General features: G+C 34.4%; 3 protein-coding genes across 6 annotated transcripts; 2 read left to right on the forward strand and 1 right to left on the reverse strand.

Annotated features, from left to right (window-relative positions):
- Positions 1 to 93: 93 nt before the first annotated feature.
- Positions 94 to 3981, forward strand: LOC144569267 (E3 ubiquitin-protein ligase, putative (DUF1644)). 2 transcript variants are annotated; one of them, XM_078319536.1, is made up of 4 exons: positions 94 to 284; positions 518 to 608; positions 1729 to 2700; positions 3600 to 3981. In XM_078319536.1, the coding sequence occupies exons 3-4, from the start codon at positions 1805 to 1807 to the stop codon at positions 3637 to 3639; spliced, it is 936 nt and encodes a 311-aa protein (XP_078175662.1). In that variant the 5' UTR covers positions 94 to 284; positions 518 to 608; positions 1729 to 1804; the 3' UTR covers positions 3640 to 3981. The 2 variants fall into 2 exon arrangements, with proteins under 2 accessions (XP_078175662.1, XP_078175660.1); XM_078319534.1 differs by lacking the exon at positions 518 to 608.
- Positions 3982 to 9357: 5376 nt separating this feature from the next.
- Positions 9358 to 15788, forward strand: LOC144569268 (replication protein A 32 kDa subunit A-like). Of its 2 annotated transcripts, XR_013516032.1 has the most exons (10): positions 9358 to 9598; positions 9832 to 9951; positions 10491 to 10588; positions 11030 to 11071; positions 11159 to 11236; positions 11720 to 11957; positions 12346 to 12431; positions 13956 to 14024; positions 14164 to 14318; positions 15212 to 15788. XR_013516032.1 is itself a non-coding variant. In XM_078319537.1 (9 exons), the coding sequence occupies exons 1-9, from the start codon at positions 9491 to 9493 to the stop codon at positions 14246 to 14248; spliced, it is 924 nt and encodes a 307-aa protein (XP_078175663.1). In that variant the 5' UTR covers positions 9358 to 9490; the 3' UTR covers positions 14249 to 14580. The 2 variants fall into 2 exon arrangements, 1 of the variants encoding a protein (XP_078175663.1); XM_078319537.1 differs by lacking the exon at positions 15212 to 15788 and having other exon boundaries at positions 14164 to 14580.
- Positions 15789 to 19032: 3244 nt separating this feature from the next.
- On the reverse strand, positions 19033 to 22877 carry LOC144569630 (putative receptor-like serine/threonine-protein kinase At5g57670). Of its 2 annotated transcripts, XM_078320088.1 has the most exons (8): positions 22547 to 22877; positions 22100 to 22360; positions 21565 to 21722; positions 21389 to 21468; positions 20851 to 20986; positions 20506 to 20655; positions 19309 to 19516; positions 19033 to 19263 (listed from the first exon to the last, which is right to left on the reverse strand). In XM_078320088.1, exons 1-7 carry the CDS (start codon positions 22755 to 22757, stop codon positions 19331 to 19333), a joined length of 1182 nt encoding a protein of 393 aa, XP_078176214.1. In that variant the 5' UTR covers positions 22758 to 22877; the 3' UTR covers positions 19033 to 19263; positions 19309 to 19330. The 2 variants fall into 2 exon arrangements, with proteins under 2 accessions (XP_078176214.1, XP_078176213.1); XM_078320087.1 differs by having other exon boundaries at positions 19033 to 19516; positions 22547 to 22876.
- Positions 22878 to 23159: the final 282 nt, after the last annotated feature.

Here is a 23159-nt window from a genome sequence, read left to right on the forward strand (position 1 = left end):
AAATATTGGGTCAGACTTGTAAAAACTCCCAATTATTCTAACCGAACAAGGTATGTACAATGTAAAAGCCGAAAATTTGTCAAAGATACATGAATAAATAAATAAGTATACAAAAAAAGAAAACTACCAAAACCCACACGTCTTCCCCTCTTTTTCAAACCATCTCCATCTCTCGATTTCTTTCTGTCTATCTCTTTAATGGCGATTTCCTTCTCATCGTCTCATGGCTTAATCTCCTCCATCTCTCAGATCGGATAAATCGCTCTCTTCTCCCAGCAAGCGCAGTAAGAATCTCACTCCGTCTCTCTCCCTTTTCAATTTTTCTCCATGTGGTTCTTTTGATGTGGTTAATTATGCAGGGGTTTTTTGTTAGTCCGTAGCGTTTTCAACTAAAAAATAACCGTCGCATTAAGATTTTACCTTCTTTTCTTTTTTTTTTTCCTTGGGCTTAATCTTAGTACGAGGTTTGTCTTGTATGATTACACCTCCTATCCATCCTTATTCCTGTATTTTCTAGGTCTTCTGAATTTTCGTGCTAATTAAGAAGGATTGGTGTTTGATACGACAATTTGTTGAATTTTGGTTGAATCAGTAAAGCAAGAGATTCTGTAAGAAACTACATATAAGATTCTCTTCCCTGTAGAATTTAGGGCTTTATGCTCTCCGTACTTTCTGAACATATGTTTTGTTTTTATTTCTTGTTTGAGAATCAAATGAAGTAATTGATTTCCTATTTAATATGTTACTCCTATATAATTCCTTGCAACATGTTCCTTCACCAGAACTGCAGGCTTAGTGTAGTGGCAAGATCTCTGGTCTCTCTTCGGAGAGAGAGGTTCAGTTCTCGAGAATAGCATCTTTGGTGTTGGGGTGTACCAGGACCCTTTAATCTCACTAAAAAAAAATGTTCCTTTACCACTTGAAACTTGATTTCCTTACCCTGTAGTATTTAGGGCTTTAGTCTGCATCCTCTGGAGGAACTTAAAATTTGAGTTTGCGCAAAACCGGGCCAATAGTAAGAATTGTGTTACAGTTTGGATTCTTCACAAGCAAACAATACGAAATCCTATGATGTTCCATCTTACATTTTGATTGCACTTAGCAATGAAAATTATGTTCATCTTCCTGAATTAAATTGAACTTAATTGAGTTGACTTGCTAATTTGATTGTTTCTTTAACCCTGATTAGACTTATCATTTTACTTCATCCATAAATCATAATAGTTGATTCGCTTGGTTGTGCAATATATTAAAGCATATGTTGGTGTCCACCGATAAGTCAACCTTATTTCTGTCTGATATTAGATCATTTGTTACTAACGGGCCTGTTCGTATTACTCCTTCACTAGTTAGTAATTTGGTACAGTAATTCTATACGGGGCTGTTCTCTTTACATGAAATTGAAAAGTTGAAAAAGTATATTTTTTTCAGAAAAGGAAAAACATAACAGAAACTAAGTCTGTTATGAATCTGAACTTGTTAATAAAAGACACGTAGGTGCTTTGAGCTGAAAGCCTTTTTTCTCATTTCTCTCTTACTGCCATTTTTTTATGGCAATATCTGATGGCATCAATAGAGTTTGTGACATTTTCTATGAACTTAATGCAGTATAGCCCCCCCCCAAAATATTTTGAAGTACAAGTATGCACCTATTGTTAATTAAATTGCACAAGTACCAGTGTTGAAATGTTTGTCATAACTCTCTTTGCATGTCTCAATTTTTTTCAGGACTAATTGCTGCACCAAATCCTAACCCAATTAATAATAAACTCAAACTATAACAAAACCACAGAACCCTAGATCCATGGCCTCTATAATACCACACAAAAGAATCATGATCAAACCAGCCTCTCTGGACCTTGACCAAAACCTAGACTTAACCATCGATATGAAATGCTATGAAGATGCTACCTGTCCCATTTGCCTTGACCACCCCCACAACACTGTTCTTCTTCGTTGCGCCTCCTATGAAAAGGGTTGCCGCCCGTTTATTTGTGACACCGATCAAAGCCGATCCAATTGCCTTGAGCGCTTCAAATCTGCTTATGGTGTTCCCCCTGTCTCTGCAAAAGTTCAGCTTGACACAATACACATAATACCACCTAACCAAAATGAAAAGCCAACATGTCCCTTGTGTAGAGGTGATGTGATTGGCTGGATTGTTGTTGAGGAGGCAAGGTCGCACCTCAATTCAAAAAAGAGGTGCTGTGAGGAGAGCAACTGCATTTTCACAGGGAACTACATGGATCTCCAGAAGCATACACAGACGAAGCACCCAAATTCACGTCCATCAGAAATTGATCCAGCGAGGCGGCTTGATTGGGAGAATTTTCAACAGTCATCAGACATAATTGATGTCTTGAGTACAATTCACTCACAAGTCCCAAATGGAGTCGTTTTGGGAGATTATGTAATAGAGTATGGTGATGATGAAACAGGAGATGAATATGAGGTCTTTCATAGGGTGCGGGGCCGCTGGTGGAGTTGCATACTATGCAAGGCATTTTGTAGAGTTAGAAGAAGAGGAGGTGGCAGGAGGAGGAACAGTAGTACCAGCCGCAGGTCGAATCCAGATAGTTCGAATCTTGAGGTGGCCTCAGCACGGTCAGTGGTGGATATAAGAGAGTACCGGTTCGATGATGTTGAGGACGAGTTTGTCAGGGGTGGCACTGTACCCAGACGGTTCAACAGCATTTACAGGTTTCTCAATTTCAGAAATTTTTCACTATTGTGCTTTTTTAAGAGGCTTAAATTTAGATGAATCTTTCTATCGGAGCATTGCATATGTAGTTTGAATGTTCACAAATTGTTCTCACAACGTCAGAAGTGTAATATCAAGCTTTGTTTTGGTTAGGAACTCTAATTTTTTATGTGTCCATTACATTTCTCTATCCCTCTTCAAGATTTTGCAGTGATTCACATCTTGATTTGCAAGGTTTAAACATGCATATGAATGAAGTAAATCTCAATATGAACAACTGTGATCCCATGATTGCGCATAAACTTGCCGAGGCACTAATTGCTGACATCGAATCAGCTAAAATATGAGCATTGTAGTGCCTTTCATTGTTATTTAATCATACCAGTTAGAGGACATAAAGATTAATGAAACTGCTCCCTTGTCTTTTATAGTTCTTGAAGAACAAGTGTTTAACTAAGTTCGGTAATTGGTGTTTGTTGTGTGGAATATTTTAATTACTGGGCTGGTTTTAACCTGAATTTTTCACAGTAGGATTGCATGTCTGGTTGCAAAGCTACTCCAGTGATCCCTGGCTCTATCTTTCTATTTAATTGACGGACATTTATTTCTGCTACGAAAATGCATAATTTTATATCCGAGGTGTATAGGGTTGTTTTCCTTTTGGTCTGTACATCTACAAAACCACAACTAGAACTGACTGGTCCAGCTTAAAACAGATTGCTATAGTCTTAATTAAGATCAAATAAAACAGCTTAGACCAGAAATAGAAATGGAATTTAAAAGCTCTAAAGAATCTATACTAAAATCTAATATTGCTTAAATGTTAACTCATATTCCATCATATTCATCTTCTTAACACTTCTGTTCTTGCTAAAAGTTTCTGTGGTTGTATCTACAGGGATAGATTGAGAAGGCGACCATTGACCAATCACGTATGAGCATTAAATTCTCATCAGAGGAGCAACAATGAGAAATATTTCACTCAGAGCAGCAACCGTGGTCGCTACAGATTGAGCCACCCCCTCACATCAATTTATGTTTTTTTTGGTGTTCTCTATGGATGCCACGGGTTGGAACTCAGAATTGACCTCTGTGCATAAAAATAACACTCATATATTGTCAAAGTTAAAATTAGGGTTCTGTCATTTTATTTTTAACTCTATTGTATATATTTAGTTGATATATCTCATAGATGATATTTGTTTGGTGAGAAATCTCTGTGGAGACTGTACATGGACTTCTTGCTTGAAAAAGGAAAAAGATTTAGGGCTTTCTTGAAATGTGGTGCATTTTCTTCATCCTTTGAAATTGGATGTACTTTCATCTTGAACCAAAGGTTTCACTTAAAATATTGTTAGGGGGGATTTGTTGGAAGGAAGTATAGATGCAAATTCAATTTTATGTTGCTAAGATATTGATATTCATGGGTTTTGCTGATACTTTTCCTTGATTATTATTTTCCAATTACAATTTCTCGAACAAACCCCCTTCAAACTTGAACATATTATGGGATATAAGAAGTCTGAAAGAGTTATTCCTTTTATATAATTATTATTTGTGATAATTAGTCTAAAAGATGTAATGCATAGCTACGGAAGGAAGTATAGATGCAAATTCAAGTTTATAACATAGCCGCATGCACAGCTATATGTTATATCTAGGAGGTGAAAACAGAGCACATAATATCTAATTTGTATTCAATTTGTATTTGAAAATTAGATACGAATATTCAATATTCGAATATCATGCAGACGCTCGGATGTATACAGATATGGACATGATTTGAAATTTTAATTATTTGTATCCGAATAGTAGTCTAGTAGATATATACCATATGGTGAGTTTGAAATTTTAATTTTTTTAAAACAATAATTTTAAAAAATTCTACAAAAATAGTAAAACCTTTGCAAAAAATGTAAAATTTTGTCTCCAAACACATTTTATTATGAAAATCATTTTGAACGGTTTGAATTAACTTTTTAAACTTGAAAAACAAAGATATGAGTGTGAAATAAGATATGTCAATTACTTCATGAAGGACCATAATCTAACTCACCATATAGTTTAATATGTATTATTGGAAAAATTATGTAAAAGTCACCATATAGTTAACTATATAAAAATATTATGAACTTCAGTATTTTTTATAATATTTATTTTATAATAAATAATAGTATTAAAGAAAAGTGTTGTATGATAAATTTCAATAATTTTATATAATTTAAGCAAGTTTTAAATTTATATTCGTATTCGAATTATATCTGTATCCGTATCCGTATCCGTATCCATCTATTTTCTGATTCGTATGCGTATCTTATAAATAAAAATGAATACACATATAGTTTTACAACTATCCGATGTATATCCGATTCTCTTTTTCACACCTAGTTATATCGTATATAAAAGGATACGCTCCTGTTGTTATTTGGGATTTGAGGGATAAAACTTAGGTTGCTACAAGAAGTCTCGCAAAAATATCGTCAAACCATCTCCATCGTACCTTTTCTGTTATTCACTTTTTGGTTCATTCATAGCTTGATGATGTCTTAGAATTTGAACGAGTGCGCTTTTGGAGGTAAGAGGACACCTCTTATTAGCTTGTTAGAATAATCATAATTGTCAGCGCTTTGTCACCAAGTATATATAATAATTAATTGTCTCTTAACCCACAGTGTAAAACTCCCTTTTGTCTTCCACTAATTTAATTTTTATTACAACGAAGTATATTAGTCGGTAATCCGCATCTTTTGTTTTTGCTACTTGTAGAATAGAGTCATAGACTAATGCTAGTGGAGGAAAGCTTTTAGAAAGTGATTGCTATGGCTTCAGCTTTGGAACCAAGAAGAGGTCAGAGATGTTGAAAACGACCCTGTACCTTTATACTTTCCAATGCAATTCTTTTCAAGAGTTGTTTGTGCATTATGGTAATATGAATATTTTATTGTGCCAATTATCCAACAAAGATGGCTCAAAAATAATATTACATAATATGATAAATGTGGGCTTTATGGGCTGGTTGATGTAGTTTTATTTGTTCATCTAACGATGACATAAGGGAAAAAAAAACTTTATATTTCACCCTTTGATAGGATATTATAATAGTCGAGTGGAAGTATTTTTATATCTATACCTACTATAAATTATCTTTATTCGTATTCTACCCTTATCCATTACAAATTATCATACCTGTACTCTATCCTTACCCGTTATGATTGTCATACAACGAAACTGTAGCGGGTAAATAACAGGTAGAGGTGCTATCGAGTCGGGTCGGGTTCGGATACTATTATATTTGGACCCGTACCCTAAAAGTGTTCGGGTCCAAATTTCAATCCATACACTTATCTGTTTCAATTCGGGTCGGGTCCAGATCCGGGTACCTATCTACCCATAAATATTTCGGGTCTAGTCTTTCGGTTCCGGGTAGATATATACCCATATCTTGTTTGTAGATTATAGGGTCCGGTTCAGATATGAGGCGGTTCCGAATCCGGAGCGAGTATATGTCACAAAAAATCAGGAGGATGAAGCGAAAATAACTTTTGAAAAAAAAAATATTGAAGAAGAGTTATAATTTTTAAAAAGTAAAATATTAGAGATGACGATTTCATTTTCTATGGTTCAAAAAATCTATGAATGAAATACTAATAATTTGTAGAAATGACATATCAATGAAAGCAATAAATTTTCATTATTATGTAGATGATATCAAGGCAAATATTGAAGGATGTATCCATAGTAATAAATTTTATTTAAAAAATTAATGCGGCTGTTATAGAAGGAATAAATTTGGCCTCCAAATCTTTAGACTAAGTATGCGAGTACTCATAGGATGTGCTCCGCAATTGAGGGTGAAAAACCTCATTAATGGAAAGGGAAGGAAGAAGCTCACTCCGAATAGTGATCTTTACACTCTAATTTGGGGATGAAGAACTGAAGATTGTTGTCAAAAATCAGTACGCATTTACATCTGCACAGTACGTGTTCACCTCTGCTTCCTCTCCACTTCTTCAGTTCTGAAGCAGGTAAAATCTTCAGACAACTGTGATCTGAGACACAATTCCCCTCCGCACAGTATTTTTTCCTCACTCTCCTTCCGCACAACCCCAATTGTAGCACACAATGGATCTCGTAGGTCCAACCATAGTGACAAGGTTCGCGAGTTATTCGTGAATAATTCAGATTTGAGTCATCTGTGAATCGAATGGCGGATTAAATGGCAATTCGCGAATTAAACGAATTATTCGCGTTAAATTCGGAAAAATATGTCGCGATATGAATTTGAAATCCGAAGAAATTTTGAAATCACGCAAGGCTCACATTTTTCTAGGAGGCCTGGGGGATCACGTGTTTGCTACTTTGCTCCTCAACCTTTTCAATTTCATGGGATCCTCTCCAATTTAAAGAGAATTTATTGTATGATTCATGAAGATATGAACAGTTAAATCTGAAATTAATGGTTTGGATCTTTTTAATACCATCCCACTAAATAAAAAAAAAATAGAAGATGAACTTAAGCAAGACAGAATGAATCGGAAGTAGGAGTATTAAAGTTCAAACTCGATCTTCTGTGTCCATTTATGTATATAAAAAATTGTAGTCAAGTTGTTATACAAGTGTTAAAATTTCTAACTTTTGAATTTAATTAGATGTAATGAATTAGTGTTGTTATATATTATTTACGTGTTATTTACTTGTTACATACCTATCTATGTATATGTGTATGAAGGTGATAAAGAATAGGGAATATGCTAGCATGCTATGCATAGCATAGAGCCCCTCCATGCAACGCCTTGGATTTCGACTTTTCAAAATCCTAACAGTCAATCCGAACCGTTAATCTTGTTCTCCATATTAATATGTGTTTGGAGAACAAATTTTACATTTTTTGGAATTTTTTTACTATTTCTTTAGATTTATAGAAAATCGCTGTTTTCAGCAAATCTGGACCATAAAAAAACAGCGATTTTCAATAAATCTAAAGAAATAGTAAAAAAATTCCAAAAAATGTAAAATTTGGTCCCCAAACACATATTAATATGGAGAACAAGATGAACGGTTCGGATCGACCGTTAGGATTTTGAAAAGTCGAAATCCAAGGCGTTGCATGGAGAGGCTCTATGCTATGCATAGCATGCTAGCATATTCCAAAGAATAGAATTAGGAATCTTGACAAGTTGATTTGTTTATATATTAATGAATTAATTCAGATCAAGCTGATGATGTTTATATTGCTTACTATGCTAATTTTTGTTAAACTAAGCTATAAAATTGATAGAACTTATAGAGTAGAATTAAATAAATATGTCTATGTAAAAATTTCTATGTTTACAATAATAAAAAAATTAAAATGAACAAAACAATCTCATTTTTTTTTTACAACTTTAGTATTTTAGTATATTATTTGTTGTGTAAAAAAACGAATTATTCCCGAATTATACCCGAATTATACTAATTTGGTGTTTACAAAAACGAATTATTCCCGAATTATACCGGAATTATACTAATTTGGTGTTTACAAAAACAAATTATTCCCGAATTATACCCGAATCACGAATTTTTGATTCTGCCGAACCTTTTCCGAACTATTAAGTTGTCATTATGGATCCAACTGCTTGTTGCAATAGAATCAATTGCTCTATTTGCTTTTGCTGATGCCGGAGCCCATTTAATTGCAATCGACTGGGAATTTTAGACAGCGTTACTTTCTTAGCACCTTTACTCAATAATGACGAATCAAGTCCAGCCCAAATCTGGTACGAGCCCATGAATCAGCAAGCCCTGCCCAGTAAAGAAGACTTTAGACTTCTTTTATTTTGACGATCGTTTCATCTCCGTTTCCAGGAAACGGAGACATCTCTGAGAAAAACTTTTACCTCTGCGGTGCTTCATGACAAGCGCCTAATTTATATTTAACCCGAAATTTTACCTCTGAGTAAAACTTTTACCTCTGCGGTGCTTCGTGACGAGCGTCTTATTTATATTTAATCCGAAATTTTTATTTGAAGCATAAAAAAAAAAAAAAAAAAATCAAATCACCCATTTACATTCAGATTTCGAGAATTACTCAGACCACAGATTGACCCTGCGGACTCAAATATAGAGATCCATAGAGCCAACCTGCGACCTCAACCTTTTTTTCAAAAGATTTATTAATAAAAAAAAAGGTTTTGTATACCTATCACATCTGTGCATCGAAGTTGGGGCTGCACGAGTTTGTAATTTTATGAGAGGAAATTTTAATTATATATATAAGAGAGAGTCACACTATTAAGTTGTCACATCTTTCTCAAATTTTAATTGTTCTGCAAAAATTTCTCTTAATTTTTTGTTTTTTAGTTAATAAATTTTCTTTAAAAAAAAAATTAGGGTTGCGGATTGGTTCTGCCAACTTCAATTTGGTTTTGCAAAGTCAATCTGCGACCTGAATAATTCTTGAATTCCTGGCAAAACATGAGTGTTTTGATTTTTTTTTTAATTATGCTACAAATAAAAATTTCGGATATTTAACCGTATTCACGTAAATAATGGAAATATCCTGTACAAGTAAAATTGCGAGGAAATGCGACAGTAGGTCTACCAATTTCCCGCCTTATTTACACACCCAAATCTATGCCCAAGGGCTTTTCATCAAAAAAAAAAAAAAAAAATACACTCCCAAATCTCTCTGGATTTCTATTCTTATCGCCTTGTTTAAATTCGCGTCTTCTTCTTCCCGATCTACAAATCTACTGTCAGGTTTGCAAAATTTCCAATCTCACGAGAGATATCTCAGAAATTGCTGAAACCATGCTTCATCCGCAGTTCGATCAGAACTCCGTTTCTCTTTTTGCTGGGCCAGGTTTCATGCCCAGCCAGCCAACTCAGGTCGCTGATCCCTCCGCCTCACCTTCGAAGGTTTGTGCTGCTTTCAGTTTTTTTTGTCAGTGTTTAGTCAAATCTGTATACACGTTTGAATCCGATTTTTCATTGTACTTATCTTGTGATTTATCTCTTTACTTGATCTGTGTTGCAAAATCTCTCTGCACTCTAATGCTATTAGGCAAATTCGATCAGTTAAGTAGATGTTTCCTTCTCAATCTTGATACTCTCATATTTATTATATGTACGTGCTATCTATCTGTCTACAGAAGGGTCGGTCCAACCTACATCAAGGTATCATTCCAGTTACGGTGAAACAAATTGCAGATGCCTTTGCCTCATTTGGTGAGAAGTCAAATCTGAAGATCAATGGAGTTGATATCAGTATCGTGAGTTTATCAGAAACCCAACACTAGTTTCTTTAAGTTATATCAATTGATATATTACATGTATGGAACCGAGGAACTTAACTTGTTCTTTCTCTGTGCATAATGACTTGATATCTTATTTCAATTTGCTGAAAATAGCACCAAAAATTCCTCACTTGCAACTACCAGATTTAGAGATTTATGTCAATAATAAACTAATAACACTCAGCTTCCGAGTTAGTATGAACTAATTATAGAATGACTTGATTGTTCCGAAGGAAGCTTTTAGTGGAAACTTGGTGTCTTCTGCTTGACCTTCACTCAGGGTTGCTACAAAGTGAAAGTTTGGTTATTCTTTTCTGAAAGAAAAAAGGGGATTCATGCTAGAGGAAATAAGGAACTGATACATCAAAATTAAGCAATTGTCGGGGCAATTTTATATCTTGAATTATGTTAAATTTCCACAAATCATGTGGAATATTTTTTCTTTATCACTAACAAGTTGCATAACTTGCTGTTGCTTAAATTGTTGAGTTGATTTATATTATGAATTGTAATAGGTCAGGGTTTTGGGGTTGGTCACAAACAAGGTGGAGAGGGTCACTGATGTCTCTTTTACTATAGATGATGGCACTGGAAAGATCAATTTTAACAGATGGTAGATTCAAATGTTGTCTTTCTGAGCATGTTTATCCAATGTTGTTTTATTATTGTGTGATTTATGCATGCACCATCTACAATCATGAAATATAGTACCTCCTGCTTTGTTACAAAACATCGGTACAATAATATAGTCAGCCAAAGAGGAAAAAAAAAAGGTTGTGCTCAATGTAAACAAAATTAGAGTACTCACAATGTACAAAAACAATGTTAATGAAATGCTGATACTTGAATATCATATTTGAAGGAACTGTCAGTGCATACGTAGTATACACATGAGAACCATATTTATTGTGAAACATAATACATAATTGCTAATACTGGTAGATAAACGTTATATTAATTGCTCATTTCTGGGAAGTGTCATATGAATTTCCTGAAAAATCACCTTTGTAACAATAAAGATGGATTAAGTTGACATTTTATATAACTTTCTCAGGATTAATGATGCTTCTGATACAACCGAGTTAGCACCCATACAGTATGCTTCTTTTGCCATTCAAATTTGAGTTTCACCTATATTCTTGTCATTAGAAATTGATTATTCTTTCATTTTTGGTTTTGAAAGAAATGGAATGTATGTCAGAGTACATGCTGATCTGAAGGGATTCCAAGGCAATATGTGTGCATATTTAATATCTGCCAGGTGAGAAATTTCCTACTTAATTGTGTTAAAAACAGTTAAAATCTTGTATCATTTGTCATGAAATTACAGCTTAAATTTAATTTGTGTTATACCAAGAGGGGTTCAAAGGCCTTCATTTTTGTGCAACCACCCCCCCACACCCGCACAACCCACCAATAAAATAAAGTACTTTCTCTGCACGCACATGATTTTCAGAATTTAGAATTCATTGTATTGGTGATCAAGAGCATCATCACTGGATCTTTTACAAGCGTTGGTGCTTATCAAAATGAATTTGAAATTTTGCAAACTGTTATGTGTGCGTAAAAATGTGATATATATCACATTTACCGGAAAATATATATTATTTGACTCATAGGTTTTATGTTACTAAACCTTTAGAGATGCAAGCATAATGGAGAGGCATTTCAATTCTCCTCATATATGTGTCTATTCTCTTGAAAGTTGAAAACAAGACTAATTCTGCGAACAATTTTTGTGTAGACCGATGAATGATTTCAATGACGTTGTTCTTCATTTCATAGAGTGTGCACACACAAACCTTCTGACTGAAAGAGTTAACACAGTAACATTGACACAAGGTGGTATTGGCTCTAGTATCGGCCAGCTCACTGCTCCAAGTCAGACCCCCACACATTTCTCCCATTCCGATGGTACTTACTCTGCCCCCTTCCCTGGGTCAACAGCCTACCAAGCTTCTTTTCCCAATCAAACAAATCAGGTTTTAAGCTTAACCTTTTGACAAGCAATATCACTTCATATTGTAGGTTTTAAGGATTTAAGTTTCAAATTTCAGTGAGGAATATGTAGTTTAATCTACCACGTGACTGCACCAGTTGACTAATGGTCCTTTTTTTGGGTAAATGATATCTTGTATTGTGTTCAATTCCAAAACTGAGAGGGCTAATTTGGTCAAGATTCATTTAGATTGAGTCTTACTGAAGGCATAATTGAACTACTAGTTATCAAAGTAAAGCTGGATGGCCTTACAGCTTAGTGTGCAGTCTGGGCTAATTTTGGCTCAATCATAATTGAGATTCTTACCTGTTAATGTATTCATCTTTTCGAATCTTCTGACTGATTCCACTTTCATTGTTTTCTTATTATAGGCAGCATATTCTTATTCAAGCATGGACAGCAGTGGAAATGCCATGTTTAGCATGGTCTTAGAAGTTTTCCAGGATCCTTCTAACCTGTAAGATTCACCACCTTAATTAATAAATGGCTTGAAATGTCAACAGGCTTGGTGAGGTTCCCCCAAACCAAACTGACCAGGAGACCTGAATGTTGGGTCGAGTTATGTCAGAATGGGCACACAAATTATAAATTAACTGGTTTAATAATCTTGATTTCCGTTTGAATTGTAAAGCTATAAATTTATAGGCGAGTATTTTCATCTATAATTGTTCACACAAGTGCTATGCATAAACATGGCATCAATAATTGTGTCTCCAATAATCTTGATTCCATTTCTCACTCTTGTAGTACTATTTGAACAATATTTCTCACTATGGTTTAATAATCTGGTGCTACTGCATAAACATGGCATCAATATTTCTCACTATTGTTTACTGCATAAACATGGCATCAATTCACAGGAAGAAATGGAATCTTGATTTCTCACTCTTGTAGTACGAGTGAAGGTTACGGTGCTATGCATAAACATGGCATCAATAATCTGGTGCTACTGCTCAAACTCTCATATGGAATATAAGTACTACAAGAGTGAGACTATGGTAATATGCATATTATGGATCGACCCGTGCTATGGATCCATATCTCTATTTTTTAAGTTCAAACAGTCAATCCGAATAGTAAACATGATCTCCCTATGAAAATGTAATAGATGATCAAATTTTACATTTTTTTTGAATTTTTGAATTTTTTTTTTAGATAGGTAGAAAATCACTGCTTTCGGATGTCCAATATTTTTAGATCAAATGATTTTCTTCCTATCTGAAAAATAAAAAAATTGTGTCTCCAAGCACATTTTTATGGAGATCATATTTAATTGTTTGGATTGACTATTTGAACTTTGAAAATGAAGATATGGATTCATAGCACGGGTCGATCCGCAATATGCATATACCATAGCCTAACTCGTACCAAAATATTGTAGCAAATTAATTATTTTTATAAGATTCTTTTACTATTTTTATGAATAAGAGAGAGATCGGTTTTGAAAATATTGGACTTCCAACAGCACTGTTTTCTCTAATAAAGAATAGTAAACAAATTAGCCTGCACTAAGATTTGAGTGTCAGATCAGCAGCCTCTTTCAGTCGTTTAGTAAATATCTAAAATGGTTGTTATACTATAGAACAACAACTTGCCTGAATGGGTTAAAACTTTTTAGTCCCATTTGTCATACTTCTGTTGCTTATCGAGTTGTAGTAAGCCATACCATAGTGATTCATCAATTCAGTGAACCAGAACTTTTTAGAAAAAAGCCTGGCAAAAAACTGAGTAATTGTTCATAGTTTATCAAAGTACTAATTTTTCTTCCTGTGAATTTTTAACTGTTTCTGATTATTCTGAATCTGTGGTTCGAATAAGGCATCAAAACTATCATAATGAGGCAAGCGAAAAGGCAATAACTGACATTATTATAATGGCTTATATATTTTTTAGTTAGATTTCTGTTATATTGCAGAAATTCCATTGTAAGTGACAAGTTACATCTTCTGGCTTAATTTATTTTACTCATTCCTTTTTTCAGTCGCCATGAACATGGATTGCACATTGATGATGTTATTAGAAAGCTCGGCATACCAAGGAACAAAATTTTGTAAGATAAAGCCTCTCCCCCCCCCCCCCCCCCCCCCCCCCCCCCCAATAGAAAGAAAAAATTACAATATAAATAATTTTAAGTAAATTTTCTTTGTTATGGCAATTGCTCAATTTAGTTTTGCTTTCCAATGAAACAGGGATGCGATCAATTATCTAGTAGACGTGGGTCACATTTATTCCACCATCGACGAAAATCACTACAAATCTGCTCAGAATTACTGAAAACATGATGCCCAGCTGCTCCATCAGTCTCTTTCAAACATATTCATCACTATAAGGATATAGGGTCAAGGTAAAGAAGCAACTATGGCTCTTCATTTTCATCTGATTCAATTGGTTTGATCTAAGTTGCTTTTTCTTTTCTTGCTGTGCATAAATATAAGAATTTGATAAATGTGAGATGGTATGCATGAATATTACCGAATTTCAAATTGTTTAGACCACTTTTATTTTAAAATGGTTTCCCTTGCCAATTTTTATTTAATCTAAAAAAATGTATGATGCTTCACAAGGTAGTAGGCGCAACTGTGCATCAATATATGCCCAGACCCACGTAAAAACAGCACGCCTTTTTTAATAGGAGGAGGGTTCAAAATGCCTCCATTTTTTGTGCCTCCATCATGCCTCTATTTTTAAAAACTTAAATAATTCAAAGTTTAAAACTCAAACGTCAAAATAAAACCGTTAGATGTGATCTATATTATTTTCTCTATGTGTCCATAAAAAATTATAACATTTTGATTTTGCTTTTATATGAATCAATAAGTTGAAAAATCAACGTCTAAAAATTATCCATATTAGTATACATTTTTACAAGCTCAAGATGACAACCAAAACAAAGTTGAAATGCCATTATTTTTTACACGTACATAGATAAAATAATGTAGTTCATATCCAACGGTTTTATTTTGAATTTTAAGATTTAAATTTTGAGTTATTAAAGTTTTTAAAAATGGAGGAATGATGGAGGCACAAAAAATGAAGGCATTTGAACCCTCCTCTTCTAATAATGCGGTAAGATAAAGAGCAGTGTTGGAACAAGAGCAATCTTATTTTATAAGCTTCCACAGAATATTCTACTCGAAAGAAAATAAGGAGGTGTACGATTGCAGGTTTGGTTTGGACTTCGAAACATAGAATTTAGAAAAGCTGCTAATACAAAATTATGTTTCGCTGGTCAAATAGGTGACAGTTCTTTTGATGCATTGATAACCCTTACGACTTGTATAAGCTATCTTCTCTCTGGGTGGTTCTCTTAATACTAGTTTATATTCTCTTTTATTTTCTCTTGTGCAAATATCCGAGTGCTTCCAAAGGTTTAGTTGTCCGAGGTGGTTAGCCTAATGCCATTATGCCCTTCACTATACCTAAAGAGTTACTCTAGTAGTCTAGTATAGTAGATAACCTTATTTAAAGGAAATAAAAACAATTGTGTTAGTGTTGCGACACGTTATCTTTTTTATTTTTGGGTGTGTAGCCAGTACACGGCTATAGACTAGGCTGCACTTCCGTTAAAAAAAAAATATAGGGAAGTCCTTGGTAAACTTGGACGATTTGAATTACATTTTTTAAGTAATATCTATGGTTATCCTGTTGTTCCCTTTCCAACATTTGCTATAATGAATTAAGGTAAATTTGATCCGTTGATCAGCTTAAGAGGTTCCGGATTTGTTGGATCTTTCAATACATCTTTGCATGATTTGGATGGAGGTGAATCCACGGACGTGCCATGCAAATTAAAGAGTAAATGTCAATAATGGTTTTGACATCTATTGGTGCGACTCTTAGATGTCAAAATCATCTCTTTTTGAGCTCCAATTACATTAATCCTCCAAAAGTTTGATGATGTTCAGCTTCTTTGACACAAAAAATATAGATAAATGAATAAATTATTGAGTAGTCCTAGGGTTTAATTACCTGAAGTCGCTCTCCTAATGCCACTTGAATGTTCGAAGATGTAATCTAGTCCTGTAGATAACATATTTATTAGTAGACGTGGTTGTTTTGAGACACGTAGCTCTTTCTGGATTTCCAGGACAAGGGCAGCTCTGAAATAATTAATAAATGAGTTCTTTTAAGCTGGTTGATTGATTGCAAAGCAGCAATGGTCTATCGTGCACCGCGCATGAGGTTTTCCTAAAATCTGAACCCTCAAAAGATATATAAGCCATTTTATAATAGGTTATCCATATTACAACAGAAATCTTGTTGTAAGGATTTAGCTTAAAATGGCTTATATATATATATCTAAATGTGGAATATAATATTATAACTCTTTTTCACATTATGATTGGTTCATTGATATTTCTGTGCAGCCCTTGTCAGACTTGAATTTGCAAAAACTCAGAAGGCAACACAAAAATTGGGAAAGAAAATAAATTAAATTAAATGGAGTTTTGAAAATCGAAATATTTGATAGCAAAGGAAAACATAAAAATTCGCGCATAGACACGCGGTGTCAGTATGGTTCATAACTCGGATTCATAAAAGCCACAAGTAAAAGAAGTTGATGCGGCTGCATTGTCAGTGCACGCTGTGCATATCAACTGTTTTCTTCTTCACTTTTGTGCTTTCCAACCACAATTCTGCCTCGCTGATTGCTCAGTTTGCCTATATTGGATTTGAGGCTTTGGACCACTTTCTCAGTTTTCATTTTTCACACTTTTCTGGAAAAATACCCAATATTTTCAAATTTTAAATAGAACCCCAATTTCTACAAATAAGTTATCCGAAAATGTATCAAGCCTAAAATAAATCAACTACTTTTTTTGTCCTTTTAACTAATAAAAGTTGTAATGTTGTCCATTCATAATTGTACTTCTTGTTCCAAAATTGCCCCTTTTGATTTTGGCCTCTCATTAAGCGTTCTAACTAGATGACTAGATCTAGATCGTTCATTTGAAATTGGACCTGTCGATCAAACGGCACCAATTACCTTTTTTTTTATATCAATATAACATATTAAAATGAATCGGATTGAATTGAAGCCGTTTGATCGTTTTTGGACGGTTCAGATTGAAGAATAGGAGGGTGCTCCTTTTCTCAAGAAAAGGAGCAGATTTGGATCCGGACCTGTTGATATCAAAGCATGACATTTCATAACCAGGTAGCTGAAGCTATAATATTAAATTCTTCTGAATCATCTGATATGAAATAAATGACCAAAATCTGCTCAATTCTGTATAATAAAATCTGTAAAATTGCAGAGTAGACAGATCTTTTTTGTGTGTGTGTGTGTGTGGTTATTTTATCGTCTCATTGAATGATACATTATTGGCAACAGTAACTAGGAAGAGCTTGTACAAGTGAAATTAAATGGTTAACTATACAACAAATAAAATTTAGATTTTGACAACTGTGACAATCGATCAAATAATAATCAAAATAAGAAGGTTATAGTTGTATATAATTTGTAGATTGTGTATTAAAATTAAGTGCAATGTGAATATTACTTGATAATTCAATGGTTAGAAAAATTAACGATTTAATATTTGTCGGCATTTCACAATAGTCAAATAATTTCCAAATTACATCACACTTAATTTCTAAATTTTGCGATTATCATATAGTCAACGATCCTTGCTTATGTGTACACCTTAGAAAGGTGCGTGTGTTTGTTTTGTAGCGAATACTAAAAAGAAAAGCCCCTCTCATCTTTTTTTTTTTTTTTTAAATTTTCTGCTTGGCACAGTCTACGAAAATAGTACAAATATCTTTCTCTATCTCAATCAATGAATGATTCAGGATTGTCCAAAGGAAGGCGACCACCATTAATTCAGTAACGTAAAGCGACTATGCATAGCTATCTCATCTGGCATAATAACTCAATTTCTTTTTTCTTTATGGGTCACGAATATTATACACAACTACCCGACACATGTTAGTTAGACATGATATTTCTCTTCGGAAAATAATAGTTTAATTGCCCCCACTCCTTAAAAAAATGTTGGTTCTATCTTGATACTAAGTCGTTCTCTCTTAATAATAATAATAATAATAATAATAATAATAATAATAATAATAATAATTCAGAAATGGTCAGAAATAGTTTGCCCCCACATTCTTACTAAATAATAATTTGATCTTCAATCAAGTGCCTATTTCAATCTAAATATCCTTCTGTCCTGGTTCAGATCTCCAGAGTCGTTTGAATTTGAGGCTTATAATATAAAAGTGCATGTGCGCGCGCGTGTAATAAAACATGTTTTTCATATTGTCATAATGCATGAAGATTGAAGACAGAATTTTTAAGTAAAAGTAAACAAAAGTTTGTGTTTCAAAAAAAAAAAAAAAAAGCTGGGCAAAAATATTCTGATTTAATTTTATACTAGTGCATTTTAAAATGATTTATAAAGTTTGTTTTGGCAAAAGCGAACATTTTGTCAGGATGAGTCTCAATTTGCTGCCATATATACTCAACGGCGCATCCGGAGCCGTTGACATGTAGACAAAACTTTTTTTGGGAAATATTTTTGATCTGTTGGTTAATGATCCAATGACATCCTCAGGCTCTCTACCATGTCAGCGCACATATAACCATACAGTCATTGCCACAGAGGCAGCAGCCAACAAAAAAGACTAACTCACCCTCTTGTCCTCTTCATGCTGCCAATTGAGTTTGCTTGTTTCAATACAATTATACAACTATACAAGTCTGCTCGTTTGTCTTTTTGTTATCCTTTTCATCTTGAAACTAAATTTATAGCCAGCTGCCATATAGGAGAAATATATAGTTGTATCATAAAAAACTATCTTCTCTCATACTGCAACTGAAAATCTACATGAAGTTTCACATAGTTGTAACCAAATTCAAGCATAGATTTGAAATATTTTGAACCAAACATTTCTAGAAGTGGAAACTGATGATAAAATATTTGAAGTTTAAATGCATAGTCTCTAGAAGTGGAAAAGAACCCAATCATAATAAATAGAACAGGCAAGCACACCAACTATGCATGTGGTTGCTATTGTCCTGTACCAAAGTTGGTACTTATACCAGGTAGTAGTTTTGAGCTATTAAGGAGCAACCTTTTACCTAATGTATTGTATTATACTTGTAATTCTTCATACACTCAACCTCATAGATTGCTATTCGATCGACAAGTGGTTGTATACAAAAATACCTAACCAAAATTACTTCTCATGTTTTTTTTTTTTTTATCACAGCAAGGTTCTCCTTCCTGCAAATTGGATTGCAGTAAAAGAGAACATGCAATTACAAAAACCATGATTCTATCCTTTTCTCCGTAGGCTCGTACGTCTTTTTTTTTTAAGGGCGTGACGATTTTTCTCTTGGAACTTGATTTAGGCACTCAATGCTGATGAATGAGATGATGGTGTCTCGGGACCATAGTCGTCGTCATCATCATCATCATCATCATCATCATCATCAAGATCATCAAAATCCCAGAATTCATCTTCTTCGGCTTCCTCCTCCGGCATCTTCCATCGATCCTGCTGTATCTCCAACCCCTCCAACAACTCCAAAACCTGCCACATATTTTTCCATGATTAAACAAGCTAATAATACAATTGCAATCTTCTTTATTCTATTTTTCAGGAAAATGAAAACTACATTTCGATCAGATCAGAAAAAAGATTTCCAAGAAAGTACCAAGGAGCAAAAAAATATCATAAACGCAAATTAAATAACTGCGTGGAAGTTACTTTCTACCAAGCAAGGTGGATTTACAGAAATAATAGAAAAAATCATTTGTCCAGAGTAGAGAAAATGATTAAAAAAAAATCAGTCAAACTTGAAGTACTTGATTGAGCTATGTCACGCCCCAAGTACAAAAAATCAACCAAATAAACAATATCATACAGAACTTGGATAGCAAATGCATTATATAATAAGCAAATGATCCAAAAATACCGCTCTGATGTGTAAATTATTCAGGGTTCTTGTCCTTAACTAAGATGTTCTCTATTATCATAGAGAAAATTATGAGGGGGGGCCCTTTGCTACAATTAATAACCCGTGAGTCATCAAAGAAAAGCAGTAGTAGTTAAGAATATATTTATTTTTTTAAAATGTTTTCTTAAAGCATACCCCTGATCTTATGTGAAATTGTCAAGGACTTCAATCCAGATTGTTCTATTAGCTGCCCTTATCTTGCAAACTTGGGGCATAAACACAAAATCTAATTTCTTGATACTATGTAAAATTCAAGTCTGACCTCTTTAAAATGGAAGTTCCTGTCAGATTGAGCTCTAATGCTCATAGAAGAAGGAACTTGATTAATTTCTCTTTTTTTTCTAAAAAAAAATAAGAGAATATTTTCTTTCAATTTAATTTGTCAAGTTTGAAATGTAGTTGGACCAACTCTGTATGGTTGTGTTTGTGTGTGTGTCTAAGATGGACCATGCACACATTTACTTATTAAGAGCTTGTCCTTTCTATCTTGCTAAATATAACACTATAAAGCATGTAATTGAATTATTAATGTGGTATTAACTTTCTAAATTTTTTTCTGCACCTCTGTCATAGAAGGTCTCCATGCAGCCGATGCACGGATGCACAGTGATGCCACAAAGACGAGCCTCTGGATTTCCTCCTGATCCTCATTATAATTAATCTGTGGATCGATCAGCGCTTCTATGTTGCCATCTTTGAGAAAGTGTTTAGCCTGTCATGAGAACAAGTGCTGGTTTAGCAAACTGAAAACATTTATATATGAGAGTATAAAATTTAAGATCAGCATTTAGTATCAGAGCAAATGGTTGGTTTTGTATGAGAGCAAGACTTCACCCAGAGGTCTTAACTCTCAAAGTTCTGATCCCTTCAGACATCTATTTAGAGAGAGAGAGAGAGAGAGAGTTACCCAACTGAGCAAGCTTTTATGAGTGCCATCAACCGGCTTTCGACCTGTTATGATCTCTAAAAGGAAGACTCCAAATGCAAAAACATCAGTTTTTTCATCGACAACACCGTGTGTAAAATACTCCGGCGCTAGACACCTTAAAAAAAGATGCAATTTGTAAATCAACACGGCTACTCTAACATGTCATACATGCAACCGAAACTCTGTTTTGTCTTTTCCATAGAAGTTTGTTATTTGTGTCTTTCCTGGAGCATATATAGCTGCAATCGGGCAGCATATTTTGTCTCATTCTGATCCGACCTCTCACATGAGCCCCAAATTGGGCTTTCATTAACATCCATTTAACCAAATTTTCAGACAATGCTGTCACTGCGACCGGTAGGTACAAAGTGAGAAAAGAAGACAAGCCAATATGAAACAATAATTTAAAAATGATATCACCAAAGTCAGTACATAGCCCAGATTGCTATTAGACTTAACTAAAATAAAAAAAAATATAATTAAAAACATTATTGCAATTCTTGATTGGAAAACTAACCCAAATGTGCCTTCAATCGGTGCAACTGCACGGTGACTCCACTCGGTTGGAAGCCATTTTGCAAGCCCAAAGTCTGAAATCTTTAATATAAATAAGCAATATCACAACATATTCCATATATAGTCCATACACAGCAATAAACATTTAGGAATAGAAAGCAACTTTTTGTTACGTACTTTAGGTTCATAGTTCGCCGTGAGCAGTACATTTGAGGACTTGATATCTCTATGTATAATTCTTCTTTGGCAGCCTTTGTGGAGGTACTCTAACCCTCTTGCTGTGCCTATTGCTATGTTGTATCTCACTTTCCATTCCATTGGTGGAGACTTCTCATCTGCGCAAAACAGAGGACATTCATGAGCTTCATTTGCTGCCTTGGTTATGTTAGAAAATAAATGAAAAACAAAACATAGCAATTTTATTCTCTGTAGTCTGTACTTAAAAAGGTATGGTGCTTGACACAATTTTCGGAAGCAATTAATTCAAACAGTTAACATTTTCAAAGCAGCCTCTTTGTGAAGTACCCATCGTTTTAATGGATTACATATTGACCTATTGTCCATCAAATATTTCAATCTTTGCTTTTAAAATACCTTTCTGGCAACTTCTCAACAGTGGTTCCTCATACAGTCATCCACATGTCTAATGAATTAACCAAACAACAAAGAAATCACTGACAAAGACGATCAATTAAAATTTCGACCGCATTACCATGGAGATTAGAAGATACAGAGCCGCGAGAGGAGAACTCAAAGACCAGGTACAGTTCACGGTCAATACAACAACCTAAGAAGGCACATACATTAGGATGTGACACATGCCCGACCGTGCCAAGCTCCATCAAGAAATCCTTTTCCTTTTGTTCTTCGGTCAATGTACGTGTCAATCTTTTCACAGCAATTGTTTGTTCTTTATTCTCTCCTATAACTCCTCGGTACACCTCTGAGTAGCCACCTCTTCCAACCAAATTATCTGTATAATTTAAAAAAAAAAAAAAATTAGAATGAAACATTCATTTTCCTACTTGAAAAATAAAAACCAACATTTTGTGCAGAAGATGTAACAATTTGAACATTCTAATAACAGAGTCAGACAGAATGCTTTATATATATATTTTTTTTCAGACTGTTTGATCAAAAGCAGGATTAAAAAATTGACCTTGGTGGAATCCATTGGTTGCTTGGTGGATTTCTTCATAGGAGTAGCATCTCCAAGTGGGTTTCTGAGGTCTCTCTGTGTAAAGAGAGGTTTCATCAGAAGACTTGATATTAATTTGGTCTTCTTTGGAGGGTTCTTCTGCAAATTTGTTCTTCGGACCAATAGAGAGGAGCCTTTTAAGGATTCTGCTTCTAAGATGGATGTATTTCATCTCCAAGTAAAAGTTGTGTCTATGTTAAAGCCTTTAACCCAAATGGAGTCTATCTATCTATCTAAAGAGCAAAGAGAAAGAGGAGGTGAGGAGGGGGCAGTTGGTTAGTGAAGGAAGAGGGAGGGACATTCGTTTTTATAAGGCGTTCAATTTATTTGGGTGAAAGAGACAACAGTGATACTTCATGAAGGAATTCAGGTGCACCAGGTGTACCATATGCACTGTAGGCTTATCATTTTAGTCCTCCTAAAAGTGTACCTTTTCACGAATCAAGTGGTTTACCCTTCATCCTGGGGTGGCAAAAAAGCTTGTAGCTCGTAGCTCGTAGCTCGATCGTGATTCGCACTTGACTCGTTTGCTAACAGCTTGCTTGTTATTGAACCGAGTTGTTAACAAACTAAC

Source organism: Carex rostrata, chromosome 18, assembly GCF_964058835.1.
Source record: "Carex rostrata chromosome 18, lpCarRost1.2, whole genome shotgun sequence".
NCBI lineage: Eukaryota > Viridiplantae > Streptophyta > Magnoliopsida > Poales > Cyperaceae > Carex > Carex rostrata.